At 41.6% G+C, this 13673-nt stretch overlaps 1 protein-coding gene across 3 annotated transcripts in view; it reads right to left on the reverse strand.

Moving 5' to 3' along the window:
* ddah1 (dimethylarginine dimethylaminohydrolase 1) overlaps nt 1-13673 on the reverse strand; it is a 92177-nt gene that overhangs the window by 8305 nt on the left and 70199 nt on the right. For all 3 annotated transcript variants that reach the window (XM_084355681.1, XM_084355682.1, XM_084355680.1), the window contains 2 exons: nt 7377-7496; nt 1060-1203 (listed from right to left, as the gene is read on the reverse strand). In XM_084355681.1, coding sequence (XP_084211807.1) covers nt 1060-1203; nt 7377-7496 — 264 coding nt within the window. The remainder of the gene's footprint in view (nt 1-1059; nt 1204-7376; nt 7497-13673) is intronic.

Consider the following 13673-nt stretch of genomic DNA (forward strand, 5'->3'; position numbering starts at 1 on the left):
CTTGATTGAAGAATATGATAGAATATGTACATATTCTGTATGTATTTTATCTTATTCTTATATTTTGGATATTTGTCTAACTTTTTCGTTCATTTTCGTTGTACAGGGAAACGTGTGTTTCCCTCACTGTGCGTATGACAATAAACACTTTGACTTGACTTAAAAAAATACATTTTTTACACTTACAAATAAGTACTTAACAGCAAAGAAAAGGACATTTCATGCAACAGCAAGAAATTCAATAGAAAAAAGATGTTGCATTACTTGCACTGCAAAAGGCTCATAAAGACTACACTTACATACTTTCACCTAAAAAAAAATTAATTTGGGACTGAGATTCGGTTCACCTGAAGTCCTTTTTACTTCTGGTTGGGTCTGTAACTGGGGGAAATATCAGACCCTTCAGCTGCTCAATGCTTGTCTATGTTCATTGGCTAGTTGCTAACTTTGTCTGCTGTATACTGCTGAGCAGGACGGATACAGCGGGGTTTATCAGTGAGAGAAGTGGGGATGTTTTTCACAGACACCGATGAGAGTGGTGAGACTGAAACAAAGCAGTAAATATGCAGGCTGTAAAACCAAAACAATAGGTTGAAAGACTCCAAAACAGCTCTGCGGACACGATGAGTGAGTTTCACAAACATGTTAGAAAAATACTGATCATAGCAGTTTTATGAAGATTTATTTTGATGATTCTAAGGGAATAAATGCCCAAACACAAGGACTGGTCTGTGGTCTGAGTCATGTCCACAAAAGGTCACTTCACATAAATCTGCACGTTCCTTTGTCATAAAACACAAGTGTTGGTTGTGGTTGACCTGCAGTGGTCTGTGTGAGACAATCACATAGATTCTTGCAGGGTTTCCGTCTCTAGCTAGTTGTTAAAGATAGATAGCAACAAAGAAAAGTGATCTTTAAATTTAAGCCACTAAACCAGTCTGACTGTCCCAACACCGTTTCTTCCTCCCAAAGGTGTGACCTCAGGACTGTGAATGAATGTGTGATTGCATGCGTGAGACAAAGCTGTTGTGAGTGGATGTGAAATGAGCTGAGCATTACCATAGCACTCTCTGGATACTGCTCTGCCGTGCAGTGCAGCAGCACATGCCCCTTATTAGGTAGGTTCATGTAGATGCAGTTGGCAGCGTAGTCATCAGGCACAGTCAGTTTGTCGTAGCGATGGTCACTCATCTGCTGCATGATCTACACACACACAGGAAAAAGACATTTAGGTAACCTACCAACAGGCTGTGGGAGTCCACATGACTTTCAGAGAGACAGACAGAAAGCATTTATTCAGATTATCAGACACGTTGAGTCAGAATCGAGGCCACAATGTCAAAGGCAGAACCACATCTTTCCCTGGCCAAACCACTCTGGGGCCTGAGGGGGGCTTAATGGAGAACACAGGAGCAGACAGACATTCTTTCTCAGCAGATGTCATGTTATTTATGTAATCTGAAGGAGGTGAAGGTGGGACAGGAGGTGGGGGGAAGAGAGGCTGAGAAGACGCCCATGTTGCCAAGTGGAAGTCGGGGGGTGAGGATGTTATGACCAGAGGAGAGGCAGGTGCCTTTTAATGTTTATGAGCAGAACATCTGCGGACGGATACCTCAGAGACAAGACGAGGAGGGGAGGGGCGAGCGAGTTAAAAAAAATCCAATGCGTCAACATTCAGAAAAGGTATTTTGAGGAGTGATATTTTTTGCACTTGTCCACTGCTCCTCTTTCTGTCATCTTTTCATCTTTGATTGTGGGCAAGATGAGTTCATGTGTGGGCCTGCTAATGAGTCAGAGAAGGTCACAATCAAAAGCTGAACGAAAATGTTAATTCTGTAGCTCGGACTCCTCACTCATGAAATTCAGCAGATGCAACCTATAGGACTACACTGCAGCCACAATGTGTGACGTCTGCTTGACGCACGTATAGGTTCGGAGGAGTGGAAGTGAGCAAATGTGATGACGCGGATACAAACGTGGGAGATAAGTGTGTGGTTTGTGAGCACAATGGGCCAAATATGTTTTCATTTCACTTGCCTGGGTCTGCTGCTGTATGGAAGACAGGGGCGTTTACCTTTTCCTGTGTGAGCTCTCTCACAAAATGTATCACTTCGCACTAAATCAATCGCATGACAACACCTTACACTCTGAAAAATATGACTCATTGTCATGTAAAAAGATGTCTTTGCCAACTGATTCAACCCAAAAGAAAATGTGCCGTTTTAAGTACAGTCAGGGCTTTCCTGGGAAAAACTATTTGGCACACAGGAAGTGACACATTTTATGTTTTTGGCAGCAGAAACGGCGCTAGGTTGGAATAAATAGAAGAACAATTGTGTGGTAAGTATGAGTAGTAAATCCCATCATTAAACAGAAATCCCAGGGAAAAAGTTGTCACAGGATTGGACTTGTTAAATGGAGCAGTGATCTCTGGGAAGTGCAACAAAAACCAACACATCAATGGTAGCTCTGCAAAAATCGACGTGAAAAATAAAGAATAAAAAAGGAAATCATGCATTACAACACCAGTATCGCAAGCTGAGAAAGCTTAACTAATATTTTTATGCATCCAATAGGCCATAACTCTTGTTTGATTTATAAACAGTAAATTAACAAGCCCTGCCAGTGCACTGTCAATGCAAAATAAATCATAATAACTTTATAGCAGCTGACATTGCAGGGCTGCAGGGTGGAGTACAAGCTGTGCGGTGTGTGTGTGTGTGTGTGTGTGTGTGTGTGTGTGTGTGTGTGTGTGTGTAACCAGACCAGACACATTCCCAGGTCACTTGTGGGTGTGTTAGGTGATTGCAGCAGCCCTAAATGAAAACATAGTCCATGTGCGTGACCGCCAACACGGTCTCTCACACACAGGGGGATTAAGAGTGGTAGAGGGGAGAATAAACGTCGACTCCACCAAAGATCACAGTCGTTCCTGCTCCGCTCTCTGTCTCTGAAACATCTCACTTTCTCTATAAAAACGTAGAAGAGAAACTATTCGGGGTGTAAGGAAAATGTCCCGCGGCAGGGTTTCATCGTGCTCCGTGTAAAGTTCTGATCCATGAAATGCAATTAAATCCTTCGAAAAATTCAACTGACTAATGGAACAGTTAGTCCTCTGTGCTGTGTGAGAGGGTGGCGACCGCTCAGGTTACTAGCTCATGTATATTTTGGTACCAAGATGTTTTAATTATTCAAATCTCGGGGCTCAAGAAATAAAAAACAGGTGATCATCATCTTGCTTACTGAACGCTTTAAACACTTTTTAAATGAGACTTTAAGAAGCTTTTGCTAACATCAGTTTGCTGCCTGACATCATTAATGCACCTCAGATTTGTGCTTGTTTTCAAAGAAAAATAAAGAAACAAGTGTTCTACATAGTCATCCTGGCCCTCCACCAGGTACAGCTACAGAAAATCAGCAGCAGCTTACTTCTGGACAGTGGCTGAGCTCCAGTTAATACACAGAGTGGTGACTGGGCAGCAGAATGAGCTCTGTCAGAGCTGCTAAAACAAAATATTTACTGGAAGGTAATAAAATCCACCCTGTGCGATGACAATCTTGACCAGTTGACAGAAAACACTGACAGTTTACTGGACATGATGCCATCCACCGAGGTCATCAGCGTAATCTGTATTTTGGCTCCTGGTATGAATATTTATAAGGCTTATTGTAGTAATCTGCCCCAGGAAGCCTTTTAAAGTTTTACAATGCGTCTCTTCAGTGATGAACAACAGCAGCATGCAAGACGCAAATCCTACTTGAGACTGCTTCCAACTCTTGAGGGGAAATGAAGCTGAAATCGCTTCCTGTCGATGTACAATAAATGTTTGTTATGGCTCCTTGACACACATTTCACTCTGAAAATATTATTGGTCTGTTGGGAGTGTTTATGGCTGCACCCTAAGGCAACCAATGGAGGATTACTAAGAGGGAAGGAAGGGGAGGAGAGGATATAGAACATCTCTGATAATACTGAGAAAAGAACAGGATTCAGAAAAGTGCCCTGAAACAGTTCACCTAATTCATCTTCTTATTATCTTATCCATAAACAAGGCAAACATTCAGAGACCCTACTCTCTAATCTATGATACAGTATCAGCTGCTGCTGTTGGACTCTGCAGCTGACTCAGGGGCTTGAAAACATTACTGGCGAGAAACCTAATGCTCAGACTCCATATATGGTCCTCTTCCTCATATAATAGCTCTGCAATTTTCTTAGCCACGCTAGGGATGACTCCAGGGATGACTGCTGGTCTGCAAGTCCACCATTTAGACCAGACTGACGTATCTCAACAACTATTCTGTGTGTGTGTGTGTGTGTGTGTGTGTGTGTGTGTGTGTGTGTGTGTGTGTGTGTCTGTATTGTATATAGATGTATATAGACATTAAGTATGTAACTCCCTCAGGATGAATCTTGTCTTTTCCTCTCAGCAATACTTTATGACTTAATAAAACCCGCAAAACTAATGATTCCCAATTTCAAATCAGCCTTAGCTGTACTTTGTGTAAAGTGTTAGCTAAAATAGTGAAAATGTTGACCATTATAGCTGTAACACTGAGCAGGTTAGCATACTGATGTTAGCATCCTTCTCAAAGCACCATTGTGTGTGTGTGTGTGTGTAAGTGCAGCTGTAAGCGGGGCTGTAGACTCTTTATCTAACAATAATAGTAATAATAATTATTCCTAAACACTATATTTTAATACTCTGATTGTGTTAAAATGAGCCCAGTGTGTGACCCTGACCCGGGGAACCCACTGGCCGTAACAGTTTTTTCTATTGTAATGTAAGTTTTTGTTGCAATCTCTGGCACAATCATTTCCTTTGGGATTAATAAAGTTCTATCTTATAATAATAACAACTTTACATAGATCCTTTCAGAATAAAGTTACAAAGTGCTTCACACTAAAAACAAATAATACAAGTACATTTAATCCAAAACATAAGACATATAATAAGTGTTGGGCAAGTTACTTCCAATATGTGATGTATTGTAACATACAAGTTTCCAACACATAACATTATTATGAAGTAAACAGTTTTGTTTGTAGTTAGCCCCTACATACATCTCACAAACTGTTAGTGGTGTAGCACTCAGAGTGTTGGCGGTGCCAGACTGCACAAAATGCCAATTCCTGCATAGTGTTGCTTTAATTTCGTCTTATAACCAAAAATACAAACAAGATGAAAGACATTTAAAAGAGGTTACTGAGTTTGCTGGCTGAGCTCTCCAGGCAGAGTCTTGTTTGATTATGAACGTGTCCAATGTCTTGGACAGTTCAGAGACCCCAGATCTGTGACCTAAACTGTGTTATCAGCTGCTCTCTGACACTGTAGCTGGATGACTCAATGAATGAATGCTCTGACATCACTGGGAAGGACACATAGAGAAAGTTAATATTTTACATAACCCATTGATTTATGTATCGATATCGGTCACTTGATTGTGTGTATGAGCATGTTTGCGATCAGCACTTCATCATACATCCAGAATACAACCTTCACCATGTTGTCACCTCATATATAAAACTCAAGTGTGTAAACAACCTTGAGGTGAAGATCAAACCCTGACCAATAGAGAGTAATGACCTCATGGATCAAGCGGGGCTGACTGGTGAGCCAGAACGCTGTCCACGAGTCCGATCCAGGGAGGGGGCAGTGTGTGAGCGAACAGGGAGTGGGTGCTGCTGCAGCCTCTGACAGAGGCGGTATTTCGGGATGATGACTTCATGAGTGAAGCTTGGCAGTGACAGCGGCAGATGGATGACGAAATCCATCCGGTCAACGTGTATTCCCATCCGCGAGAGAGCTAAACACAGACAGGAGACGACACCTGGCCTGCACGTATACACATGCTGAGCACTGGGAGTTATTGTTTAAACAACCTCTGATATAGACAGAGCCAAAGTGCAAGAATTAATAGCCTTGATGCCCAATTATAAATCTTTTAGTCCAAACACATGCAGCAAACAGGTCTGGTCCTCCTCTCTTGTCAGTGAATATTCTACAGCAGCAAAATTTAGCTCCCTGAAGACAAACTGAATTAGTCGGGCTCCAACTTTAATTTGTTCATAGTGTCTTTGTCCAAGGGTACACAGGCAAAGGAGCCTCATCCAAAACAAGCACTTTGAATTCATTAAAACGGCATTCATGAGATCTCACTCCCCCCACAAAGAGAACATTACCTAATTACAAATCCAGGGTCGTTAAAAGTCCTTTAAAACAGGAGCTAATTGCTGCAAGAGAGGGTGACGTAAGCCGTAATTAGAAAGCGAGCAGCCTGTCATTAAGTCTCGCTAACGGCCACTCCTCGCTCCAGTAGCTAATTACTGGGGTGATCAAACAGGCAGGAATCTTAATGAGTCGATGCTGGAATATAAAATCAATTAGCGAGTGTGTTTGTGCAGATTCTTGAGTTGTTGTGTATAGACTTCGGCGATGCAAAACATGCTTACCAAACCAACAAGTCCTGACCTTCTGCTGCTCTCAAGTGCTTCACCTCATTAGGATGTGCTGGATGATGGTCTGGTTTTAATTGCCCCTGAGATACACTGACTTTTACTTGACTTAAGATAACCTTGTGTCGCCGGGCCAGTAGAGGGGGGTATTACACTAGGAGGCACGTGAGAGCCCTGCCAGAAAAGATCTGACGAGGCCAAGGGTGTCCGTGCTCCATACTTATGCAATTAGACATACAGTATGTGTGTTTACGCTGTGCAAACACTGTATGCCCTCTAGAAAGTTCACATACTGTCTCACGTGTTGATGTTTGGGAATTTCAGGGATAATACCCTCAGAGGGATGAGCTGATATTCATTGCTCTCCGTGTGAGAAGGACCAATCTGTCTCTGTCAGGGTGTAAACTCCCTCCTCTACATGTCGAGTCCTTCAGCATCCCCTGGGTTTACTTTCTGAGGGCTTTCGCCGCTGTGATGGAGCTCAATCGATTCCTCTTATGCGTTAATGAGCTCAAGCTGTTTGATGGAAGGACAACACCTTTGTAACTGAAGCTGGAGCGAGAGCGCCCGGGGCAATCCCCTCAGATTAGCCGAGAATATGAATTAATGAGGAGGGATTAAGGTGACAGGTGGTTTCTACGCGCTTGAAGTGGGAAGCAGCAGTCGAGCCGTAAATCAGCGAGTCTGCTCTGAATCAACACGCGTGATGTCCTGTCTTGTAGTGTTGTTCCTGCTGAATACTTTGCAGAACGGGAGGGGGGAAAAAAGGGACAGGACTCAGCTGCGTCAATGTGCGTCACAGTTACACAAACAATGGCAGTACATTGATTTACTGGTTTCCATGACTATAGCTGGTGGGGGGGGCAACAGATGATGCATTTACTGCATGTACAACACACACATACACACATGTCCATACTTTGAGGGCTTTCTGTGCCGGTTCACTGGAGCCGATGACAATGAGGCCTGGTCCTCCCATACTGCAGAAACTTTTCAGGTGCAGCCCCTCCAGCACAGGCACAGTCGACACGGCATAGTCCTGCAAAACACAACACAGTTAGGTGAAGCAAAAACTATTTTGAGGGATGATGAGCTTCCTGCAGATGGGACAGGACGAGCTGATGGCCCCTCATGGAGCAGAAATCACTTTGGGTTTGTGGTGTCAACATGAGAGCATCTTTTCACATGGGGTTTCCCTGCAATTATAATTTTATGTACAGAAGCAGAAGAAGCAGAACAATAACAACAAACAATATAGTGGAACTGGTTCTCTGCATTTAACCCATCCTGTGGGAGCAGTGGGCAGCCAATATAAAGCACCCAACTCCACATTCTGAGCCAGTGCCTTGCTCAACGGCTCCGATGGTGGGGGAAACGAGAGTACCAGGAGGAAACCAACACAGGCACGAGGAGAACATGTTAACTCCACATAGAAAGGGATTCAAACCCAGGACCTTCTTGCTGTGAGGCAACAGTGCTAATCACAGAGCAAACATCAGAAATCGAATGACATGAAGTTCAATCTAATAAGATAATCTTCATAAAGGTAGGACTGGATTACGCTGCTGTGACAGCTCAATGAAAGTCTTCCTTTGTCTGCTGGGACGCTGTGTAAACGTAAATAAAACCAGAATGCAGTCATGTACAAACAAACTGTGTTTAACAGTTTTACGTGTGCTGAGCCCAGGCAGTAATATCCTTTATACAAGAATCAGCATACATTACAAAAATCAACTAGGTTAAACAAAAGATATATCGTCTTTGTGGAATTATTAATAAAAAAACAGTGTGTGTCAAAAAGAATTAGCAAACCATGACATTCGGTTTCATTTAGATTTTACACAGTGTCACAACTTTTTGGGAAACTGGATTGTAAGTGAAAGGATGTTTTGGTTTTCTAATAAATTCAAACAGCATTGTAGTGGTTTATGCCATGTCATTAAACTGGGCCTGAAGCAGCCTTTAAAATGAAGCGGTGGCCGGCTCAGGGGCAGAACAGAAGCAGCAGGAGTGTCTGGAAGCTGATGTTAGTGAGCCCTGGCATCATGAGGATATTACAGAGCAGCTTGTAGGAGCCTGACCGGAGAGGCTCTCTCTGGCTACAGGATGTAGCATACCTGGTCTTACAAAACAACTGGTCATATAAGGAGTTTACGTAACAATTCTAGGCTGAATTCACACAATGATGGACAGAAGACGTGTTATTGTTTGTTTATCAAATGTGAAAAATACGTTAAGTATAATTAACCTAAAATTCAGAGATTGCTCTGGGCACGGTTATGATGTGGTACACTACCACTACATTTTGAACCGGGAAAACACAGAGGTGTGATTGAAGATGAAGCAATCTGTGAATACTGTGAGCTATATGAGTGGGAGAATGAAAACAATTTGTATTTTATTATGTCCTTCAAATCATCATTCACTACAAATATTGCCTCAAAAAGTTCATGTTCCTGCCTTCGATTTGATAGGTACTGAGAACGCAGCTATAATTGAATACCTTAGGGCTAATGTTTTTTGAATTTCTTTATAAAGCATGTGATAGGAGGAGAAAATAACTATATGATAGATACATTCATCAGACTATTCTTTATGGTTTGGCACTAATGGATGCAGATGTACTTTTTGTTTATCATGTCTGGTGTGTAAGGGGCTGTGTTCACATGTTTGTATATTTGTTGTATTTCAATGGTGGGATACACCTTGGAGAGTTATTATTTTTAAGTAATTCTGTATAATATTAAATATTCCCAGCTAAATAAGCAACAGTCAAAGTTAAAGATTGTATAAAAAAAAAAACTTTCCCAATTGAGAATGTATGGGTGTGGTTTAATCACATTTAACTGACAGGACACGATAACCGTCTTCACATTTTGTTTGAAATGTCAGTAAACTCTGATTGGTGCAGAGGGACATATGACCCTGCCCACTTCAAGGGAAAAGCAGGGAGAAAAACAATGTAAACAGAAATTTCTCATGTTAAATGACCAAAGTCTTTTTAACCAAGGCAGAAAATGTTGTAGTGTGTAAGATTCCATCGTTCATAGTAAGACGCTGACGAAGGAAATATTAGTTTTCAGCACCAGTAAATCTCCAAACTTCTCAGAAGGAGGATAAAAGCAGCATTCAGCCAACAATTTCACCCATATTTATTGATAAATAGCTCATATTACTACAACGTAGGATGATTTCTGCAGTACTGTATAGAGGAGAGCTGATTTTGGACCGATCCCTTCATTAAAATACCAGCAAGTGTTAAAGCCTGAGGTCCATAATTGAAGAGTTATAACTTAGCACACCCTGCTGAAACAACATCATTTTACCACAGACTTTGTTCTGATTTTGATTTACTGGTCTGGAAGAAATTCAACATTCAAGTTGATTGACTGAGCATTTGATACACAGACACACAGTGTGTGACAGTTGGACATACCATGAGCCTTTTGAGATCTGCCAAAGCCGAGTGCTGCCGAGATTTGTAAACGCTGAAGTGATACCGAGCTGTAATTTGAATTACGAGGGGATACGAGACTTGAAGCGTACTTTCTAAGGCCTTTCCTTCCTGAATCTACGTGAATACATTTATATGACCGTATAAATTTTGGTGTCGGCCTGAGGAAATAACTTCCAACTGACATCCATGTGTTTATTTAATCACATAATATGTTTTGAATGGGTTTTTATGGCTCTTAGCTTCATAAAACGCTATGAAGTATTGTGTACATTTTCCATCGTTCCATTTTCCATTCAAGTATATGTTAACACCGTTCAGGTCAATATTTGCACTGCACCATTAGCTCAATTAAAGCGCTGTGATTCACTGAGAAAGTTATTGTGACTGAGGAACAGAATAGCACTTGGCAGTTCATCATAAGAAAAAATCTAAATTACCTCATTCTTGATGTTTTCCTGAACTCTTGCCTTGGTACTTGTTTAGCAGATGCAGAAAGGACAACTGGGAATTATGTAATCTGAACTTTCCTCATCCCTTATCCATGAGCAAGAAGTTTTGTTGCAGTGTAAAATTAGAAGTCATACTTTTCTCCTTATCAACATGAATCCATCAGGGGAATCGAGGGAGAGGCAGAGCTGCTTTTTATCTGGAATAACAAGCTTATATACTGCCGTGTAATGACCTGAACAGACCCTACTGACTAACCCAAAGGCATAGCAGACTGCGCTTCACTGCTGAGGTCCAAGTTTGTGCCTTATTGGTAAAAATTAGGATTCAACATCTCTGAGCGGTAGAAGAAGAAAAGCGATTTGGCCTCCATATTACTGGAACTCATTCAATCAACAGCACCATCTACTCTAACCTCTGCAAGGACTGTAAAGAAAAGAGCTTCAACATCTGTATGTAGTTGCTGAGTGCTAAACAAACCTGGCAACAAAATGATCCTTTAATTTGATAACGAAAGGAAAAAACAGCAACAGGAGGCATCGATCAGATAAAAAACGGAAAAAACAATAATGGACGCTCGAGCAATTTTTCCGAGTGTCATTTGTTGGAGACGCATCATTTAGTCCTGTCTTATCAAAGATAACAGAAAACACAGAGGAATCCATAATGAGGAATTCAAATCAGATACAGATGGCACAGCAATGAGGCCAGCCAGGTTACCGTAATGTGTTGAACTCTTCGCCTCTGAACTTGTGAGTCAGCCGGCTTTTCTCTTTTGATTTGGCCTCTCAGAGCAAATCCAAAAGCAACACACATAAGTCTGCGGCATGAAAGTCCTCCGCATTACAATAACAGTAAACAAGATAGATAGAATCAGTCTGTGTTTGTGACCCACCCTGTGACCCTGTCTGTAGGCTGCCTGCCTAAATCCTCACAGTTAGCCTGAATCTGTTGTCTCAGCACTCTTTGGGGTATTTTGTGAAGTATTTCCTTTGTATGTGTGAGTCATATGTGGGCGGTGATCGCTGAGCTCATTGAGGCTTTCGAGATCAGGCCACAACACATTGGAAGATGGAATTGAGTCAGTAAGGAGGAATATATCCCTTTCACACGGTACAAATGCAACACTAACACATTGCTTTTGTCTTAAACTGGACAATCGGCATGTTTTCGCAAGTCAAATGAATCAGTAGCCAGTAGTCGCAGTAGTCACAGATGTTTATCTGCTCCAGCTCAGGTCGGCAGTGACATAGACATGAGACATGGTTGGACACACATTTTCTCCCCTTTTCCAGCATGATGCCGTGGTGATTGTTGGTGTTCAAGACATAGCCTCATCCCCATTAATGTGAGGCATGAGATTCATTCAGTCGGCATTGAAGTGAGTCTTTAAAGCCCCCCCCAAAGAAATCCCAGTTTGCTCCGATTGGTCAGCTCTCAAAGGCCTGAGCAGGCACCACTCGCCATGTTTAAGCACCAGCTCTGCCGGTGTTTTTTACAACCATGGCTGTTCTGGGGGCACCGCTGAGGGCTAGTTGTGACATCACAACCTTACTTAAGTCCTTACAGCTCATTTGAAGGCACAGTGTATGAATATGGACTGCGTGCATTTCTCCGTGGATCAAGAGGGCTGATACTTTCAACTGTTTTATAATTTAAAAAAAGGCATGGAAATGCCATATGGGACCTGTAGAATGCAAAATAAATGACATCCACAAGGGTTGAAAAGAGACGGATCAGGCTGACACACTTACTTTACAAGAGGACCCGCTCTCTGTAGATTTTAAAGGCTCATTCTAAGGTAACAAAAACACAACAGTTCTTAGTTTCAGGTCATTATCCACTAATGAAAACGTGATAATGAATATTGAGAATCTCTGTAAATGTGCCACACTGAACATTTAAGCAGAGGTAGATATTGCACAAATTTCAGCAGCCAATTTGGCATGCATGGGAGTGTTTACAGCAGCAGGACTGTGAACATGTGTCCACATTCATCATGATGAAGGAACCCGGTGGGTCACTGATGAGTTTTTAATAGTTTTTGGACAACAACAGAAGTCTTTGGCACAAAGTAATACACTTTATCAGGCTCTTTCTAGACAGGCAATACCTCAAAATTAAGTAAGATCGATGTTTTTCTCTGACGTGAGATCATCTGACAGCTTATTAAGGAGAGGGATGTTAGTGATTGTGTCACATTTGTTTACTTTAAAGAGGAAAAAGACCGGACTAATAACAGGTGTCATTCTCAAGTTTTAAATTGTATTTTATAAAGACTTCACCGGAGGCTAAATAATGAATGAATTCAATCATCAAAGTGACAAATTAGCCGACAGTCAAATTAATTTCAGTCAAAGTCGTTCAAAGGAAGACAGCATTTACTTACAAAGTGGAAGAATGAGCTTTAAATGTAATTTTTAACTTGACAGTATTGACTGATGATAATGATGATTACAAACAGGAGTCATCAGTGATGGATAAGAATCAGGAGAGACATCTTTTGTTTATTCCTCTCAGTTCTCAACGTCAACACTGTTAAAGCAGCAGTGATTTAAAGACAGGTTGATTTAATAGCAGCACAGGATGAAGGTTTTCACACAGCAACTCACAAGAGAGGTCTTTCCCTCCAAAATCACATTTTTCATCAGTGTCATCAGCTGCTTGTCTAATCACTGTGTACAGATGTGGCAGAGGTTTGCATCAATAGCTGATTAAAAATGCCTCAGAGCCAGCTGAGGCCTGGACCGGGGCACTAATGACTAATTGCCACTGGGACTCTTTACAGCTGCAGCCATCGATCAATAATGTCAGAGTGCTGCGCTTCAGTGGGGCTAAATAACAACACAGAAATATTTTTTTTTAGCTGCATTCTGCAGTATTTATCTTTCTGGTTGATCCTTTTTCTATGTCAATATAACTGTAACTTGTTGTTGTTGCCTACAAATGTTTATGGCCATTGTCATCTGAAATGAATTCTTTAGCGAAACAGCTTTTTGCTAACATGCAAGCTTACAAAAACAACAGGGTACTTTGCATCTTTGTCATCAATTTCTCTTCATATACAGACAATAGGATGTGTGGTAGGGTTTCCATAACTCCTGGCAACAGTTCTTGTTTTCATGTACTGTACAGCACGCCTCAACACTGACTGGAAGTCAGACATCCACAGCCAGCAACAGAGTCGAGTGAATGCAGGGAAAGAGGAACTGGAGACAGAGGTGGATGGATGGAGGATGGATATTTTTGAGTTTACTTTACCAGAAAGTCCCACTGAGATCAAAAGTCCCTATCTCTCTTTATATACAGTAT

Source organism: Pagrus pagrus, assembly GCF_965226575.1.
Source record: "Pagrus pagrus genome assembly, chromosome: 6".
Classification (NCBI taxonomy): Eukaryota; Metazoa; Chordata; class Actinopteri; order Spariformes; family Sparidae; genus Pagrus; species Pagrus pagrus.